Below are 20,792 nucleotides of genomic sequence, written 5' to 3'. Positions count from 1 at the left end.
ATGTTTCTGACATGTAGCACAGACAAAGAGTTTACCATGGTATTACTAAAAATCAAAGCCCTCAAAAATAGGTACAGTTTGGGATATTTATTTGAACAGTAACTAGGCAGCCAACAAGCTCTACAGGAGGGATACACTGCCACAGCAAAAATGTTAATCAGTGGAAAGGAGAGCAGTATGTATAGAACAATACTAGTGGACTATTGCAGGAGGTAAATATTAACAACAATATAAGGGTCGTTGCATTTCCCTTTCTGGATAGCTAAATTCAAAAGTTCCCAACCTACATGCGGATTGGTATTCTTCCTAACAGCACCAATATTTGTGAAAAAAGCAGAGTTAAGTATATTAAGTATAGAATGTGCGTGCACCATTTGAGTTTCATTACACCTTTGGGTAAAATAAACATCCTAGGTATCGAAACATCATAGCCATTCAACCATAATAAAAACTTTTAGAGGCTCATTAAGCCTCCTTGGCTCAATAACTGACCTTCAAAGTGGTCTGTCCAATGTTTCTCTTGTTGGTGCACAGAGAAGAAAATAGCCATTAACAACAACAAAGGGCAAAATTAAGATTCTTCATTAATGCTAATTAAGTTCAGAAATGGAACTCTTGCTCTTAGTGGCTAAATAACTTTAACTCGTGGAAGGATACACCTTATAGTCTGTTACAGTTTTCTATTTGAAATGGCCTTCTTATTTTTGTGAGCTTATAACAACATCTGATGATGGATCCATTTTATGAAAGCAGTATGGAACTGGAAGCTAAATTTTATCACAAGCATCAGCATGGCTATGGGGATGCCAACACTCCATTTTGCATTTTGCCTACCAGCGACCCCTAGCTGTGCCAGTATTTAGGATATAGGCCTGGCACAGGTTGTTCCATATTACTCTGTTAAAACATTGCTTCTCAATGTTCAGACTCCCTGATCATTTAGTGTTCAGTGCAGAGGCGGTGTAGAGCAGTGTTTTACAAAATGGACATCAGAGATGATTTCCATTTCCGTCATGTTTCTGTTTTCCAAGCCACAGTTAATATGTCACCATTAACACTAAATTAATGGGGGAATTATCACTTTAATACAGTTCAGTTCTGAGATGACTGCACTCTCTCAAAGTGAATTCTGTCCTGAACATTTGTCTGTGTGGCCTGGTGGTTCCTCACTGAAGATCAAATGTAGAACATACTCGAGGGTTGAGGGGCCAATGGTTCTTTCTTGGAGGCAATACACTGCAGTGAAGAACAGTCTGTCAGTGTTTTTCAGGCTACAGAAATAAAGGACAGCCTAATTCTGGCTGGGCTGAGGGAACTAAAGAGGCTGCAATTGTAACAGTATGGAGAGCGCAATTTGTGGGAGGCTGTGGAGTAATGAGGGGGGTCGAGCCGCTCCTCTGATCTCTCAAAAATATGGGCAATTACACTTCAGAGGAAAGAACGGTAACCATGACGATTGTAGGACACACACCCCGCCCCCCTACCACCAGCACTGCCCTCACCCACTCCTTCGATCCCCCCCCCATACACACACACACCTATACACACACACACACACACGCACACACACACATACACTCTGCAGCTTTTTCTCAATTATGCCCTGCCGAAATGGCAGGCAGTAATTTCAGCTTAGCGATTAGCTGGATTTACTCTGCCAGTCCATTTTTACATGTAGTAATACTTTTCACATCAAAATACAAAGCTCAGTTGGAATAAAAAACATTGCTTTATCCATCAATGTGAATAGTCAGCCCTTGTACTTCTTTCGTAACATAAGATCAATCTCTTCCTTTAGAGCAGAAGAAAATAAGACTGAAATCTAGTTTTCTCAGTGATAGCATCATTTTGTGTGCATAATGTAATTACAGAAGCAAAGCGCACACTGTGACCTTTAGCCTTTGGTCTGACAGCCTTTGGATTAGCGACTCCACTGGTGTGGCATGATAGTATAGATGTGTAATGGATCAATTATTAATCACTGGTAAATATGACCCAGCAGTAAGAAAGAGAGGGGATCAATCCTTTATGGATTAGATCAGGCCATAAACAAATGACTATTGAGCAGTGACCTATCTTTTTCAGTTTTTTCCACCCTTTTTTCCTCCCAATTTGGAACGCACAATCATATATCAGCACTCATAACTGGACCCCTGGCTATTAATTTAGGAGAGTGCAGAAAAACGTGCTCTCATCCAAAGCCCACAATGTTGAGAGTCACCTCTTATCACACCGTAGCAGCTCCAAAGCAAGGCTCGCACAGAGATAAGTCAGAGGAAGACAATTCATGTGCACCTTAACAGGCGGACTCACAGACTCCCAATCTCCCAGTGAGGGTTGCGAGAGAACAGATCCCTCCCGAACGCCGAGGCACACGACCGCCAATTACACGTGGTCCTGTGGCCCTACCCATGCTGTTGGCACTGGCATGGTTGGGATTCGATCATCCACGTACTAGAGCGAGAGCGGTGCTTTACCCGGATGAGCCACACAGCAGCCATAATCTGCCTTTAATTCTGGGGTTTACAGTACCTGACGATGTATCTAAACACAAACAGGAAATCATACCAAATATACACCCTCCACTAGACTGAACGGTAAAGGGAAAGAACTGAATTAAGTCAGAGAGGGCACCCTCACACGTCTATGTGTTGTCAGACCAGAATTAAGTTATCAAAATATATGTGTTTTGCTCATTCATCCTGAGCTCAAAAACTGGTCTTGTGTGAAACAAACCAGCAAGGTTAAGACAGGGTAAACTGCAGTGACACAGAGAGAACATGATAGCGGACAGCTCAGAGGGTGAAAGCGTTTCCTCACTCCTGAGTGCAATGCTAAAATTATTCTGTGCAGGAGATGCCACTGGTGCATCCCAAAGACAGGCCTCAACAAACGAAGGAGGTTGCACCGAAGAACAAACCAATGAGAACCCTTCCTCCATTTAAACGAGAAGATATGAAGTGATCAAATTTCATTTTTCATAGGTCCATGGTGGCAGAACAATAATCACCCTCATCATTATCACCATAATAATTACACAAAATCTAATATCTGCCCTCAATCCTGCTGACCTCTTCACTGACCTTCACAGCATGTTTGTTTGTTTGCTCGTCTGACCTCAAAACACAGATGGAAAATGAAAGGGCAGATTTTGCCACATAAATATCACGCACATGCACACACACACACACACACACACACACACACACACACACGCACATGCACACACACACACACACACACACACACACACACACGCACATGCACACATACAAATCAAGCCCCACAAAGACTTCTTTTCAGAGCATGTTGGCTCTTATTATACTGTTAGGAGCTCTTGGCATTTGAAAGAGCCTCTGGGCCTAGATGAAACATGAAGGACAGGAGCTGAGGGCCACTTCAGCACCTGACTGTTACTGAAAAAAGAAAACACTCTGTGCTCCTGTCAACTTTCCTTTACCCTCCACCAGGAAATGAGCAACACCGAAGAGCACTAAAAATAATACAACCTTTGAGAAAAGGAGAAATATATCACTGTAGCTTTGATAGAAAACCACTGTCGATTCGGCACACGTTTGCATTGTCAGAACAAGTGATAGATGTAGGCGCTGACCATGCTATTAAATAAATATTTTCACAAATAATTAATTAATGTGAACATTTTCATATTATCTGTATGTGACACCCCCCCCCCCCCCCCCCCGTTTTTTTTGTTTTGTTTTTTTAATTACAAAAAAAAAAAAACAGGTGGTCATCACAATACCACTACTACTACAACTAATAATAATCATCATCATCATCATCAAACACAAATACGGTACTGTAAGTGTGCTTTAAATGGGGGTTTTCAAATACTTGTTTTAATATTAGCGACGACAAAATTCTCGCTTAATTGTTTCAATGACCAAGTCAAGTACTGACTTTTTTTTAGATCTATCTTTGGTTTCTGTGACTGCCTTAAATTATCCAGCTCCATATTTAATTATATATTTTCATATAGCAGTATTTCTCATAGACCCCAAGTGGACACTATTACAGTTTTTGGGGCAATTTATCTAGATTATAATTTATATTTTATTATTATGCTGTGGGATATTTACAAAGGTCAAGGGTATAGCAAAAGTACCCCCGCATGGGAGCTGAAACTGCACTTTTTGGACTGCACCCCAAAATTCTTAAACCAGTACGCCATACTGCTATTCCCTGTAGCTTCCAGAAAAACGCCATTTACCCAAGTAAGACATTCCCCTGGCTCAACAGCTCTTGTTGTTCCTGGAACAACATTTCTATTAACAAATCATTGCCCTCTGATGTCATCAGTGTTTGCTGAACAACCCAAGGCTGAACAACGCTGAGCTGAAAAAACTGAGCTGCTAAGCTGCCCCAGTATCCAGAGAGGTACGTTATTATGTGCACCATCTTTACATTTCTGTTTGCAAAATTGAACAAAATCATAGATTTTGTGAAACTATTTTAGTGGCAACTTATTTCCACCATTCATATATGTATATGAGCACTATCTTACTGGGTTGTATTTGTAGCTGAGGTAGTGCAGTGCCTAACCGAGCTGAGATAACTAGCTAGTTGGCAGTTAAACTTCACTGGAAACACTTTACAGTTCACAAACTAATGCTTAGTAGTGCAGTGCTTAACTAAGCTAAAATGACTAACTATTTTGTGGTTCAAATTTGCCGGTAACACTTTATGGTTCACAAATTAATGCTTAACTAATCGTTTTATTACACTGGATCATTGGCATATCTGTCAAAAGAGTGTATACACTTTTTATGCGAAATGGAAGCAAATTGGTAAAATTAAGTAACTTTAATCACAACAGGAAAAATCAATAACGTGATCATTCTGGATCAACATTAGCAAGTATGTCCAGGATCAATATGGCAATGATGCCCCTGGATCAACATTAGCAAACCTTGAGCAAGGTACTTGACCTGCATTGCTTCATATATATCCAGCTGTATAAATTGATGCGATGGAAATTCTATGTAAAAGTTGTGTAAGTCGCTCTTGATAAGAGCGTCTGCTAAATGCCTGTAATGAATGACTAATGAAAGTGATAATCATCCTGGATTGACATTAACAAATCTATCCAGGATCAGCGTGGTGATGGTGGTCCTGGATCAACAAATCTATTATGGATCAACATAACAATGATTCTCCTGGCACAACTTTAGAAAATCTATCAAGGATCAACATGGTGATCAGCATCCCTGGATCAACATCAACAACTCTATCCAGGATAATGGCGTATGAAATGACACAGAATAATCTCTTTTTAATACAAGATACTGCATTAGAGAAAATGTGACCATCACAGGTCGTTGTGTGGTTCACTAACTTAAACCTGTCAGTATTAATGTTAAGCTAACACGACACTAGCCTAACTACTAGGAAGCATATGTGTTAGCAATAGCAATCTAACTAGGTAGCTAGCTACTGATATAAATTATAAGAGTGCTCATTTAAACTGAATTATCGAAATAGGTGCAGTAACATTACAGTAAAGGCTTTTAATCCATTTTCCTTGTGTTTTTTTTTTTTTTTTTTTTTTTGGAGTATCTAGAATGCCAATCAGTTTTACTTTACTATTGCTTTGTTCCCCCAGTTCCTAGAGCACCCATCTTACATCTCTACTATGTTTTTACAAAAGCGCCCAGTTTAATTTATTTTGTTTAGAATCAACAAAATACATTTTGTTCAGTATTATGAACTGAATTGGGGAGTTACAGAAAAGCTTATCTCTGTAAAGCAGGGAGTTTTTGAGAACTTTGAAATGGGGAAGGTTGTTTGGCACACACTGATGACATCAGAGGGCAATAATTGATTAATTGGAATGCTGTTCCACGAACAACAATAGTGATGTTGATCCAGGAGCATATCCTATTTGCCTAAATCGCATTGTGCGTAGCTTCCGGCTTTCTGGTAAGCAGAGGATGGTCCTTTTGACTGGCAAACAGCGAGGGAAGTAGATGACTGAAGCAATTAAGAATGAGGCCCCAGAGAGGCAATCCCTGCCTTGCCTCTCTCAGCAGGGCACAGGCAGATCAAGTGAGAACACCCCCCACAGGCACTGAAAAATATGTCTAAGCCTCATGTGACGTAGACTGTTACATAATGCGTACCTTATCCAACAACTGTACACATACAAACTGACATACATACCATACAGATACCATATGTGGATACCATACGCTATATAGTGCTTTAGGATTTGCAGTTCTATACAAATAACAAAAAAAGGAGGGAATGCATTCAATGTTTTTTTTTTTTTTTTTTTTTTGTGGTGATGTTTTTTGTGATGCACAGTGCCCAGTGAGTTCACTGTGTATTTTATGGAACCTATCTAATGCAGCATGTAGGACCCTTCTGCACCCAATGTTATTTGATCTTATTTGCATTGTAAAAGTCATGTGAGGACATCTCAGCTCCACACAGAGCTAGTGGAAGATGAGACTTGAGGCGTTTGAACATGTGAAGGATTTGAACATTCACATGCTTTTCTTTTTGCCATTGGGATATCCAGTGTTTGGAATGTATTGCCAAAGTATATCAATACTGCATAGTACATGGTGTCCTGTATCAATACAATGTAGTTTAGTGGTATAGTAACAGCTCGTTTGATGTAGCGCTATGCTTAATGTTGGCAGCCATGACAGCACCTTGCCAAATCCATGTTGCTATATCAGGTGTTATGCTCATGTTACTGTTGATATTGTTTTCCTGCGCTGATGCTAGCTTCTGTCACTCACTGAGCAGACCTAGGTCAAATACGTATTTGTTTTGGATTCAAATACTTTTCTGCGCTTTGCTTATCTTGTCTGGTGCATTGGAACCAATGAAATACTCTCAAAAAGTGCAAACCCTGCCTCTGGTCATATTGGCAGGCTCAATTACACCAGGCAAGATCAATAGAGTACAGAAAAGTATTTGAATCCAAAACAAATATGTATTTGACCAAGGTCTGTCACTCACCTAAGTATCACAATAGCTAATTTTTTTGTGTCTAGATTGTCTGAAATCAAGCAATGTAGCCGCATGGATCAAATTACCAGCAGTGCAAGTCAGCACTTTAAGACTGAATTGTCAGAATGAAAATAGCTATTGAAGGTTCAACCAGTTTATCACATAAAAGTTTACCTCCAGAATTTCCCATCATACAGCTGTGACTTCATCTTAAAAATACTTTCCTCTTGACTTCTGTAAAGTCATAATGGCAGTGCTAGACAGATTCTCTACAATAGGTGTACTTTTCTCTCCAAACTACCTGTTGATATGAACAAGGTAGATAGGTTTCTTAGACACTGACAAAGAATATCAGTGGGTACTGTTGTACCCAACTGTACTTACCTCCAAAACTAGCCATAATTGATCCCCAAGTTTTACATCCTTCTTGTAGAACATCCCAAAAAACTTGACTACATTGGGGTGGTCCGAAAGAGCCCTGAGTATGCTGTATTCAGCCTCGATTTCCTCATCGATGTCCTGCAATAAGAAGGCAGTGTTTCTCATGAACAATGACAAGTACTTTGGTTTACATGAACTTGGTTATGAAATTCAGTCTGCATGACTAGAAAGCACAACTGCATTAAACGCTATTTTTATGTAAACGGAACAAAATAAGAATCTGCCACAGCACTTTTATCAATCTTGGGGAACCTCCTGGGAAGCCTTGTGACATAGATATGTTCTTTGATTGTCTGAACTGTGTTGATGAAACAATAATGAAGCTGAACAATGACCTTAAACCTGGGTACCCAAATGCAGATCATCAAGGCCTTAACAGGACAGCCGTACACGAAAAGGTGTTTGTAGGCAGACCTAGGATTACTTTTCATGCTGCTGCCCATGGGCTGATGATGAGAAGTCAGGCATTAACAGTCTAACAGAATAGAACTCCATCAAAGGAAAGGCAGGAAAACTTTTAGGAAAGAGAGGACTGGATGTTTTCAGCCAGACAGACCCCATTTTCCATTCCTTCCAATAGCTAAAAACAATGGACATTTCAGTTTGTGAACAGATACGTGAGACCCAATGGCTTCCCAGGCACACAAAGGGTCTAATGCAGTTAACTGCACTCTCTCCTTTCATTTAAAACAAATTTAAAAAGGCTCTTAATCACCTTTTTCCCCTCTTAGTCTTCCTGAACTATGCCACCATACTTATTCATTAAATGGGTTTGCTCAGCTTCCATCCTTCATGTTCAATAGGTTTTTCTTGAACCTCCAGAAATAGAATTTTTTGTATAATGAAATATTTTCCAGATAATTTAGATAATTATACCTACAATGGGCCCTTTAAGGTCAATCTCGGGTGAAGTGCTAAGGTCCATTTAGCAACACTTTAGTCAAAGGTGTCAAGATGTCTGTCTATCCCAGTGGTCTCCAACCCTGCTCCTGGAGAGCTACATGGCCTGCTGCTTTTGTTTTCACCTTAAAATCAGCACCCGATTGAGACCCAAGACACCAGGTGAGTTGAGTTAACTGTGTAATCAACTGCTGTAATTGATTCATGAAGTGCAGAGTCACTATGAAAACCAGCAGACCCTGTAGCTCTCCAGGACCAGGTTTGGAGACCACTGGTCTATCCACATCATGGAAACAGATTGCCACCTCCACCTACTTAACGTGTTGACTATATCAATGGTGGCTAATTATAAAGGGTTCCTACAAAGTGAAAGAATAATTGGCTTTCTTAGTCATAATTAGGGACCATTGTATTAAGAAATAAAATGCGAATTGATTGAAGGAAAATTGCCATTATTCATGTTGTACAAGATAATTAAATGTGCATTTCAAAAACAAAAATATATAAATATTTTTCTCAAAAAAACTTAAACAATCAGCTTCATGTCACTCAATGTTCCTCGTGAAGGAAAGTGGACAAAACAGATGAGCTCATCACAGGGCTGAAATTGAAACTGATAAGTACAAATTCTGCCAATAATGACATTATGTTTATCTTCATTTGTGTCTCCATACTGTCACTTGATAATTTGTGTTTGACAACATGCTATCACATGAACATAAACTTTTCATTATGACGCATCATAATGAAAAGTTTATGTTCATGTATGTATGTATGTATGCATTTTTATTATTATTATTATTATTAGTAGTAGTAGTAGTAGTATTGCTGCTACTACTACTACGTTAGATTTTAAACTTTTCCCTGTGTGGAAACTGGTCTTTGGTTTTAGGTTGCGTTAGGTGTCTTTGTTTTTAGATTGTTTGATTCTTAGAATTGATAGATTGCGATTATTGCACTTATTGCACTATCACAAACTGTTAACCTCTGTAATCAGAGCGTTATTCGACTCAGCTTTTCAGCTGCTAATTAGGTACATTCGGAGCGACGCTTGCGTCGCTCCCTCCTAGTTTATGAGCCAGTTCCCCATTCCGGTCTGTGCTCTCCCCCTCAGAAGGCGCTTCCAGCGACGTGGCCCCCCCCGACAACGGAACCCCTCTAACCTCTGCTACCCCCCGCTGACCCCCTGTGAGAACTTCACGGTCACAGGGGGACTATGGAACTGCCAGTCTGCTACGCGCAAGGCAGACTTCATTTCTGCCTATGCCTCCCTCCAATCCCTGCAGTTCCTTGCCCTCACAGAGACCTGGATCACACCAGACAACTCTGCCACTCCTGCTGCCCTCTCATCCTCCTACTCCTTCTCCCACACCCCCCGGCGATCTGGCCGTGGTGGTGGTACTGGTCTACTGATCTCCCCCACCTGGAAATTCTCTGTTCTCCCCCTCCCTGACCTGTCCATATCCACTTTTGAATTCCATCCTGTCTCTATCACCTACCCTGCTAACCTTTATATTATTGTTATTTATCGCCCCCCGGGGCCCCTGGGAAGCTTCCTGGATGAGCTAGACACCTTGCTCAGCTCCTTCCCTGAGGACGGCACCCCGCTGATCCTCCTTGGAGATTTTAACATCCACCTAGAAGCCTCCCAGTCTGCTGCCTTCCTACCACTACTTCACTCCTTTGACCTCTCCCTACAACACTCTCCTCCAACCCACAAGGCAGGCAACCTCCTAGACCTGATCTTCCTGAGGACCTGCTCCAGCTCCAATCTTACGGTTACCCCCCTGCATACGTCTGACCATCATTTCATCTCCTTCTCCCTCCCCCTCTCTCCACACCCTCCCTCTCCCCCTCCCATCCCCACTGTCACTGTCCGCCGTAACCTCCGCTCCCTATCACCCTCTTCTCTAGCTCACAGAGTGACTGCCTCCCTCCCCACTCTTCAATCATTTTCCAAGCTCCCCACTAACTCTGCATCCTCCACCCTGACGTCATCTCTCTCCTCAGCACTCGACTCCCTATGCCCCTTCGTCCCTAGGCCAGCACGTTCATCCCCTCCCAGTCCATGGATGTCTGACATCCTGCGCACCTCCAGGGCCACCCTCCGCGCTGCTGAGAGGAAGTGGGCCAAATCCAGGGACCCATCTGACCTCTCAGCCTATCAGTCTCTCCTGAAAGAGTTCTCCTCTTCTGTCACTGCCGCTAAGGCAAAATTCTACCAAACCAAAATTCATAACTCCATTTCTAACCCTCGTCAACTTTTCTCTATTTTCTCTTCTCTCCTCAGCGTGCCACCTCCTCCACCCCAGTCTTCCTTCACTGCAGATGACTTTGCAGCATTCTTTAACGAAAAGATTGCAGACATCCGCACCTCCTTTGCCCCCTCTGCGTCCTCCGCCCCCTCTGCGTCCTCCGCCCCCTCTGCGTCCTCCACCCCCTCTGCGTCCTCCGCCCCCTCTGCGTCCTCCGCCCCCTCTGCGTCCTCCGCCCCCTCTGCGTCCTCCGCCCCCTGTTTCTCCACATTTTCTTTCCTCTCAGACACTGAAGTCTCCCAGCTAATGCTCACCCACCGCCCTACCACCTGCGCCCTCGACCCTATCCCCTCATCTCTCCTTCAAGCAATCACACCAGACATCCTCCCTTTTGTCGCCTCCCTCGTGAACTCATCCCTATCTTCTGGATGTTTCCCCTCATCCTTCAAGAAGGCCCACATCACCCCGCTGCTGAAGAAACCCACACTAGATCCTTCAGTCATTCAGAACTACCGCCCGGTATCTCTCCTCCCTTTCCTATCCAAAACACTCGAACGTGCTGCATCTAACCAGCTCTCTGCTTATTTCTCTGAGAACAACCTGCTTGATCCCCACCAGTCTGGCTTCAGGCCTGGCCACTCGACTGAGACTGCACTCCTCTCGGTCAGTGAGTCACTCCATGCCGCACGAGCAGCCTCCCTCTCCTCTGTCCTGATTCTCCTAGACCTCTCCGCTGCATTTGACACTGTGGACCACTCTACCCTCCTGTCCTCCCTGGCAGCAACAGGGATCCGCGGCACAGTCCTTGACTGGATTGAGTCCTACCTCTCTGACCGCTCCTTCCAGGTTGCCTGGGCGGGTAAGGTATCACCACCCCGTCCCCTCACCACCGGAGTTCCCCAGGGCTCAGTCCTTGGTCCCTTTCTCTTCTCCATGTACACCAGATCCCTTGGCCCTGTAATATCTGCCCATGGCTTGTCCTATCATTCCTATGCCGACGACACGCAACTCTTTCTCTCCTTCTCCCCATCGGACACACAGGTCCCCGCCCGCATCTCCGCTTGCCTGAGGGACATACAGAGCTGGATGGACAATCACCACCTGAAGCTCAACCCGGGAAAGACGGAGCTAATCTTTATTCCTGCTCTATCCTCTCCCCTCCTCGACTTTTCCATTTCCTTAGGGGACACCGTAGTGACATCATCACCCTGCGCCAAGAATCTCGGAGTGATGATGGACAACAGGCTGTCCCTCTCCAACAACATTGCAGCAGTAACCCGGGCATGCAGATTTTTCCTATACAATATCCGCAGAATCCGCCCCTTTCTCACCACCTACTCAACCCAGCTCCTGGTCCAAGCAATGGTTCTATCCCGCCTGGACTACTGCAACTCTCTTCTGGCTGGACTACCGGCATCTGCCACCAGACCCCTGCAGCTCATTCAGAATGCTGCGGCTCGTCTGGTCTTCAACCTCCCCAGACACTCCCACGTAACTCCCCTGCTCACTACCCTCCACTGGCTGCCTGTTATAGCTCGCATCAAATTCAAAACATTGGTTCTAGCATACCAGGCAGTCAAGGGATCAGCCCCAGCATACCTTCACAAGATATTCAAACCCTACATGCCAGCCAGATCCCTCCGTTCTGCTACCTCAGGACGCCTAGCACCTCCCCCTCTTCGCACCTGCACTTCCAGAACACGTCTCCTCTCTGTTCTGGCCCCACGATGGTGGAATGACCTCCCTGTGGAGGTCAGAACAGCTGAGACTGTGACCCATTTCAAACGACGACTGAAGACCCACCTCTTCAGGCTGCACCTCTCCCCATCCCTTCCCCCCCTGTAAATGACTAAACTTAGGGTTGTAACTAGGCAGCTGTTTAATAGGTGACTTAGTTGATGCGCCAGTCTTAACGACTACTTGTATTTTTATTTATTTTTATTTTTCCATAGATTGCGTTGTTGCTGTTCTCGTTGTTAGTGTTAATCAGTTTAACCACCAGGGTCCAGGTTGAACTATGCGGTTGTTCCCTGTACTTGGACCGGTACTTCTCTCTAGGGGTTTCGTCATACTTGTTCCTGGTTATGGTTACACACTTTGTTGTACGTCGCTCTGGATAAGAGCGTCTGCCAAATGCCTGTAATGTAATGTAATGTAATGTACTATGTTAATAAAACAATCAAGATAGCAAGAGATTTCAAGGAAGCTGGCTGCACCATGCCATAAGAAACTAATCTAATTATGAAGAAATAATTTGGCCAAAATAGGTTGCTGAAATACGAAAAAAAAAAAAAATAATAATAATAATTTTTCTTCAGAATGTTTCATGATGTTGTGAGAAGAAGAGGCTGGTGAGTCTTGTACTTGTTATAGAAAGTTCAACCTCTTTCCAAGTGGCTTTTTATCATGATTAGGGAGACAAGGTGCTCCATGATGTGAGTACGGGCCAGATATTAGCTTCCTCACTCAGAGCCACGGTCCTGTAATTATTCTTCATGATTCATGTCAGTCTGTCCAGTCTGCTGGATTGTACAGCTCTATGGATGATATCTCTGGTCACCTCTTTCCACTATTTCTGCATACATGGTGTTTGAGGTATTAACATATATATATATATATATATATATATATATATATATCAGATTTTATTTATTTATTTGGCTTTTCATTAACCTTATTAGTATCGAGTTTCTATATGCATAACAAAATTCAGAAAAGCAGCCGTCTACTCACATGGACTGGATCCAGAATCTTGACGGCCGCCTTGCTTCCATTCACCTTGTTGAGCACTTTGTAGACCTTTCCATATGTCCCCTTCCCAATGGTCTCCACTATGTCCCATGTGTCAGAGGGGTCCGGAAAATTGTCAAAGACAATAGATTTCCCTGATTGTGGAAACATCTTCATGAGAGATCTCCTGGAAATTGAAAACACCACATAAATTATAGGTGTCGATTTTGGTATGGACAGCAGGAACATGTACTGAGAAACTTTTAGGGAATATTTAATCCTTCTCATTATTTCTGGGATTAATATGAATGCTTTTGGAACTATTTCTGACTTTCTGAAAATATCCACTTCACAAAGTCTTAACTCTTACAATGTTGCTCTCCTCAAATTTTGATTGGTTGAGAAGACTGAGAGGCCGTTCTCAGGACTTGGCAGGACAGGGAACCTGGACCTGGAGAGGTCAACTAACCAGCTACACAGATAAAGGAGCCATGACCAGCTACACAGATAAAGGAGCCATGACCAGCTACACAGATAAAGGAGCCATGACCAGCTACACAGATAAAGGATCCATGACCAGCGACACAGATAAAGGAGCCATGACCAGCTACACAGATAAAGGAGCCATGACCAGCTACATAGATAAAGGAGCCATGACCAGCGACACAGATAAAGGAGCCATGACCAGCTACAGAGATAAAGGAGCCATGACCAGCTACACAGATAAAGGAGCCATGACCAGCTACGCAGATAAAGGAGCCATGACCAGCGACACTGTCATGGTCCTGCGTTCCTGTCTGCGTTTTCCCTGTTGGGCCGCCAGATGGCGGCACTTCTGTTTTGTGTCCTGCTCCCCCTGTGTTAATTGTATGATTGTTTGCAATTGTCTAATCATTGTTTTCTGGCTGTCTCGTTTTCCCTTCCCCTTCCGTGGCCTGATTGTTCATGGTGCCCTCCTGTGTCTCGTCAGTGTGTTCTATTTAAGTTGCCCTCTTCCTTGACTCAGGTGCTGGATTCTTGCGGTATGTCTGGTTGTTCTGTGCTCCCCTCCCTAAGTACCTGCTCCTTGTGTTCTAGCCCATGTTCTGGTTCCCTTGTGTTTTTTGGATTTCTGCATTTTCTTTGTTCCTGTCCTGTTTTTAATTTTCCTTCGTTTGTTGAAGGTCACCCTGCGAGGTTTTTTGTTCCCTTTTGTTCCCGTGTGCAGTAAAGCCTTTTGTTCCCTTCATTTTGAGTTTTTGCATCTTTGCCTCTGCATTTGGGTCCAAACCCCCCCCACGCAGCCTGACAGACACAGATAAAGGAGCCATGACCAGCTACACAGATAAAGGAGCCATGACCAGCTAAAGAGATAAAGGAGCCATGACCAGCTACACAGATAAAGGAGCCATTACCAGCTACACAGATAAAGGAGCCATGACCAGCTAAAGAGATAAAGGAGCCATGACCAGCTACACAGATAAAGGAGCCATGACCAGCTAAAGAGATAAAGGAGCCATGACCAGCTACACAGATAAAGGAGCCATTACCAGCTACACAGATAAAGGAGCCATGACCAGCTAAAGAGATAAAGGAGCCATGACCAGCTACACAGATAAAGGAGCCATGACCAGCTAAAGAGATAAGGGAGCCATGACCAGCTACACAGATAAAGGAGCCATGACCAGCTATGCAGATAAAGGAGCCATGACCAGCGACACAGATAAAGGAGCCATGACCAGCTACACAGATAAAGGAGCCATGACCAGCTAAAGAGATAAAGGAGCCATGACCAGCTACACAGATAAAGGAGCCATGACCAGCTAAAGAGATAAAGGAGCCATGACCAGCTACACAGATAAAGGAGCCATTACCAGCTACACAGATAAAGGAGCCATGACCAGCTAAAGAGATAAAGGAGCCATGACCAGCTACACAGATAAAGGAGCCATGACCAGCTATGCAGATAAAGGAGCCATGACCAGCGACGCAGATAAAGGAGCCATGACCAGCGACACAGATAAAGGAGCCATGATCAGCTAAAGAGATAAAGGAGCCATGACCAGCTACACAGATAAAGGAGCCATGACCAGCTAAAGAGATAAAGGAGCCACGACCAGCTACACAGATAAAGGAGCCATGACCAGCTATGCAGATAAAGGAGCCATGACCAGCGACACAGATAAAGGAGCCATGACCAGCTACACAGATAAAGGAGCCATGACCAGCGACACAGATAAAGGAGCCATGACCAGCTACACAGATAAAGGAGCCATGACCAGCTAAAGAGATAAAGGAGCCATGACCAGCTACACAGATAAAGGAGCCATGACCAGCTACATAGATAAAGGAGCCATGACCAGCAACACAGATAAAGGAGCCATGACCAGCTACACAGATAAAGGAGCCATGACCAGCTAAAGAGATAAAGGAGCCATGACCAGCTACACAGATAAAGGAGCCATGACCAGCTACATAGATAAAGGAGGCATGACCAGCGACACAGATAAAGGAGCCATGACCAGCTACACAGATAAAGGAGCCATGACCAGCGACATAGATAAAGGAGCCATGACCAGCGACACAGATAAAGGAGCCATAACCAGCTACACAGATAAAGGAGCCATGACCAGTGACACAGATAAAGGAGCCATGACCAGCTACACAGATAAAGGAGCCATGACCAGCTACACAGATAAAGGAGCCATGACCAGCTAAAGAGATAAAGGAGCCATGACCAGCTACACAGATAAAGGAGCCATGACCAGCTACAGAGATAAAGGAGCCATGACCAGCGACACAGATAAAGGAGCCATGACCAGCGACACAGATAAAGGAGCCATGACCAGTGCCACAGATAAAGGAGCCATGACCAGCTACACAGATAAAGGAGCCATGACCAGCTACACAGATAAAGGAGCCATGACCAGCTACACAGATAAAGGAGCCATGACCAGCTAAAGAGATAAAGGAGCCATGACCAGCTACACAGATAAAGGAGCCATGACCAGCTATGCAGATAAAGGAGCCATGACCAGCGACGCAGATAAAGGAGCCATGACCAGCGACACAGATAAAGGAGCCATGATCAGCTAAAGAGATAAAGGAGCCATGACCAGCTACACAGATAAAGGAGCCATGACCAGCTAAAGAGATAAAGGAGCCACGACCAGCTACACAGATAAAGGAGCCATGACCAGCTATGCAGATAAAGGAGCCATGACCAGCGACACAGATAAAGGAGCCATGACCAGCTACACAGATAAAGGAGCCATGACCAGCGACACAGATAAAGGAGCCATGACCAGCTACACAGATAAAGGAGCCATGACCAGCTAAAGAGATAAAGGAGCCATGACCAGCTACACAGATAAAGGAGCCATGACCAGCTACATAGATAAAGGAGCCATGACCAGCAACACAGATAAAGGAGCCATGACCAGCTACACAGATAAAGGAGCCATGACCAGCTAAAGAGATAAAGGAGCCATGACCAGCTACACAGATAAAGGAGCCATGACCAGCTACATAGATAAAGGAGGCATGACCAGCGACACAGATAAAGGAGCCATGACCAGCTACACAGATAAAGGAGCCATGACCAGCGACATAGATAAAGGAGCCATGACCAGCGACACAGATAAAGGAGCCATAACCAGCTACACAGATAAAGGAGCCATGACCAGTGACACAGATAAAGGAGCCATGACCAGCTACACAGATAAAGGAGCCATGACCAGCTACACAGATAAAGGAGCCATGACCAGCTAAAGAGATAAAGGAGCCATGACCAGCTACACAGATAAAGGAGCCATGACCAGCTACAGAGATAAAGGAGCCATGACCAGCGACACAGATAAAGGAGCCATGACCAGCGACACAGATAAAGGAGCCATGACCAGTGCCACAGATAAAGGAGCCATGACCAGCTACACAGATAAAGGAGCCATGACCAGCTACACAGATAAAGGAGCCATGACCAGCTACACAGATAAAGGAGCCATGACTGGGAAAAGTTCAGAGCAAGGGTACAGCCAATGCAGCATGTGAGCGGGGAGCCTGCCCTGAGAGATGGCATGGGACCCGGTTTACATCGCACCTATGAAAATTCTGAGATTTACTGAAAAAGGAAATCGGGTCAATTTCAGTAGGTATTTGTAAAACAAAACACAACGGGGGGGGGGGGGGGGGGGGGGCTAAGACACAGGGGCAAAATTCCTGCCACACCGCTTGGGTGAACCAAAAAATTAGGTGGGAAATGAGGCGTAGAAGCAAGCAAGCAACTAATTGATGGTATTGATGCTTTGGCCTAGGTTTGGTTGATTGGAAGAAAGGCAGGCATCTGACAGTGATTAAGTCTGGCACTGCCTAGCAACCATGTGACCTCCCACCTCAAACAGCCCCTCCTTATTTGTGGTGAGGCTGCTTTCCAAAGTTACTTATTAAGCCCTCATACTCTCGGATTGGGAAATGTCACACTCTAAGGGCTAAGGTTTGTCTTGCAGCTTATTGACTTGCTGGCCTGTGGGACCCTTACATAAACCACAGAACAAGTAAAATATAAGTATTACCTTCTCCATAAGGATAAAGAAACATTATTATTATTAGTTGATATAACAAGGCAACACCAAATCCCCATTTATTTCTAAATATATTAAAGAAAGTCCACCAACTTCCACAGTATTTAATTCATACTTTGCTTAACTCTTGTAAATTGGTGTGACTGCCTCCTGAACTTCTTAGTATCTGAAAATGATTTCATTGCTAGCAGAGGGAGAAAGTAGATGGTCATGTATTCTTCTTATCCTAGATACATAATGGCTTCATCATGGGTGAGGCTGAAAATGTTTTAAAACGCATGTCAGCTTGAATTAAAATGGTCTGCATTTGCTTACAGTACATGGGTTCCAATGCAGTTCTGTAGCATTGAGGAACACATGCATCAAAAATAATACAATATAACTATTGGTTGCACAAGGGACTAAATTCAATGTATTGTAGCGCAAGGTTAATACTATATGCATTGCATCTTTATTGGGTGGTAAAATTGCTATTATTCAGCACACTGAATTTCTGTTAGAGACTTGTAATTCGGGTCTAGATTAAAATCTCAGAAACCTCAATTCCTGGGCTTCCCAGACAGAATTTGTACAATTGTAAAAACACAAGCTGTAGTTTCACCATGCTCTGGTAAAGGTAAGAGAGCTGGTACACAATTGATGATGATTGCATTCCAGGGTGCCACAGTCTACCTCCCCTCAGTCCTTCAATCCCCCAGGTTCTGAGATGATTGTTTTGTGACATTGTGGCTCATGCTCAAAATGAGAACCCCTCAGCAAGAACTAGTGGGCTTAAGTGGTAGCTTTGGAACGCAGGCTAAATTGTATTATGCATGCTGTTCTCCACCAAACAAAACGGCTGAAAGACTTCCAGAAAAAACCTCACGATCTCTAATGACATAGGAACACTCAAGAAAACCCAAGCTGCTGCCCAACAACATGGGTGGCAACTGTGTGAGCACCTTTCATTGGACAATTATAGGATCAAAGGCTTTGAACATAAAAACATGTGCCTCACAGGAACACCAAAGCTGTAAACAGGAAAGTCTAATTAAGGGATGCGGGAGGGGGATCTCATCATTTTTTTAAAATATGTGTTAATGAGCAGCTGGGATTAGAGTGGGAAGTAAGTTATTAATCGTATGGGAAATGGTGGAAAGCCTGATGTGCATTAAAAATCCACAGGGACACAAAGTTGGAAAACCGGAATCACACTCAGCAGCCACCGTTAACAGACCTTAAATTTAATCCAATGCAAGCTGCAAAATGGATTCCTACCTCTACATGTGTAAGCTGAAATGGAACACTGATGTTGAAAAGAGGGCCAGGCCTGGGGACCAAGGGGGGAGGTGAGGAGAGTGTGTACCTTTTCTCCTGTAAATTTTGGTAACATGTCATACACCATAGCAATTGACAAATTCAATGTTCAAAATATTTTGATTTGCTGAGAACCCTTGCGCTGAACCATTTAGGCCTCGTCAACTATTGTGTACTGGTTACAGCTGTTTGGAGAATTTTTCAGGGTGTACAAATAAAACCAAATAAAACCTAATGCATAGTTCTCGTACGAAAGCTTCATAAGGTGGGCCACGCCCGGATGCCTTTCTCAGCTCACCCCACTGTGGCAGAAAGCTATAAATCTTCCCGTGGCTGCAGATGCTTCGTGTGTAGGCCTTGGCCTCACCTTCCCCTGCCTGCTGAGAAAATGTCCTCAATCTGGCTCTCGCTTAAATGACCCAGGCAAAGACCAGTGCCATGACAGACGTTCCCATTTCCTGCAGCCACGGAAACCACGGCACGGAGCCCTGTTCCTCAATGGTGTCCAGATTTCAATAACAGATATCAGCCAGCAGCACATTTAGCACCAGCACCTCACCCCCATCAGCCCTGCTGTTGCTACACACAGACTCATGAAAGCCTGCAGCCTGGCCCAGATAAATGGTTTCCAATTTAAGAGGCCCAGAAACGCCCCCCTCCCCCGCACCTGTGTTCCTTTTCTAGTTGCAAAAATATATTAAATTATCTTAAAACAAAAAGTTGTAGTTTATAACTTTGGCAGTTGGACGATGCAAGAGCAATCTGCCATGTTAAAGTATCTTAATTTTGAGCAACAAAGTACAAAAGTATTGAATTTAAACAACAGCCAAGTACTATTTGTTCAAATTGTACAGATGATTCTGTTGAACTGCTCCATGAACGTGGGGGCAGTCGTGCCCAAGTGTTCAAAGTTATCTAGCCACTTCACCTGAGCTTTCATGCATAAAACAAGAAGGCCCAATCATTACTGACAAAAATTATGGGTTCCACCTGGTGCAGATCCTTATGAGAAAAAAACCAACAGCGAAAAGTTGACTTACATATTTATTTTTCAGAGGATCACCGGCCGTTCTGGAGAACAGTTATCCATAGCGCCTTGTGCACCTAGTGCTGTGCCCTGAAAGGAGGAAAGGGCCTCCAAATGTGAGAGTACACAAGGGAGGAGGAGCTGCAGCGCTAATCTGGTCAGAAATCCCCAGCATGGCTTTGTGAACCTGCTCTACGCGGTCGAAGATATGTCGAGATTACTGGAATTAGCCGGGGTTGCGACATGAGCCCTTCCTCATTTAGCCGCCATTCACACAACCAAAGCTGGTTAAGTCTGCTAAAAATATGCTACCATAGGCAGACTTTCTCTCAAAGCCTAATGCAAATGTAAACTCCAAGGCCCGTTAACACTTTTTGGTACCAACAGTGACCTTTCATGTCTAGCAATTATTCAGCTGAAGAAGTGAGATTCACTCGGTGCTACAGCACACAGAGCTGAATTACCATGCATACTTCAGTTACTGCCTGCATTGCTGATACACTGTTTTTGCAGTAATGCCGGTAAGCTAATAAGGCACAACCAACTACTCGTTATTTGTGAGAAGTGTCCAAGCTGCCAACTAAAACACATTAGTTCAGATTA

At 43.9% G+C, this 20,792-nt stretch overlaps 1 protein-coding gene and 1 long non-coding RNA gene across 2 annotated transcripts in view; one reads left to right on the top strand and one right to left on the bottom strand.

Moving 5' to 3' along the window:
- Nucleotides 1-20,273, bottom strand: part of myo3a (myosin IIIA) — a 92,427-nt gene extending 72,154 nt beyond the window's left edge. Inside the window, exons 1-3 of the mRNA XM_035412833.1 lie at nt 20,203-20,273; nt 13,311-13,494; nt 7,366-7,500 (exon numbers count right to left, since the gene is read on the bottom strand). Of these exons, the coding sequence (XP_035268724.1) occupies nt 7,366-7,500; nt 13,311-13,494; nt 20,203-20,204 (321 nt within the window). The 5' untranslated portion in view covers nt 20,205-20,273. The remainder of the gene's footprint in view (nt 1-7,365; nt 7,501-13,310; nt 13,495-20,202) is intronic.
- LOC118224957 lies at nt 4,341-5,518 on the top strand. The gene is made up of 3 exons (XR_004764731.1): nt 4,341-4,398; nt 4,838-4,940; nt 5,112-5,518. It is a non-coding gene; the product is annotated as an uncharacterized LOC118224957 (long non-coding RNA).
- Nucleotides 20,274-20,792: the final 519 nt, after the last annotated feature.

Source organism: Anguilla anguilla, chromosome 4 (genome assembly GCF_013347855.1).
Source record: "Anguilla anguilla isolate fAngAng1 chromosome 4, fAngAng1.pri, whole genome shotgun sequence".
NCBI lineage: Eukaryota > Metazoa > Chordata > Actinopteri > Anguilliformes > Anguillidae > Anguilla > Anguilla anguilla.
This window is presented reverse-complemented; position numbering and strand designations above follow the sequence as displayed.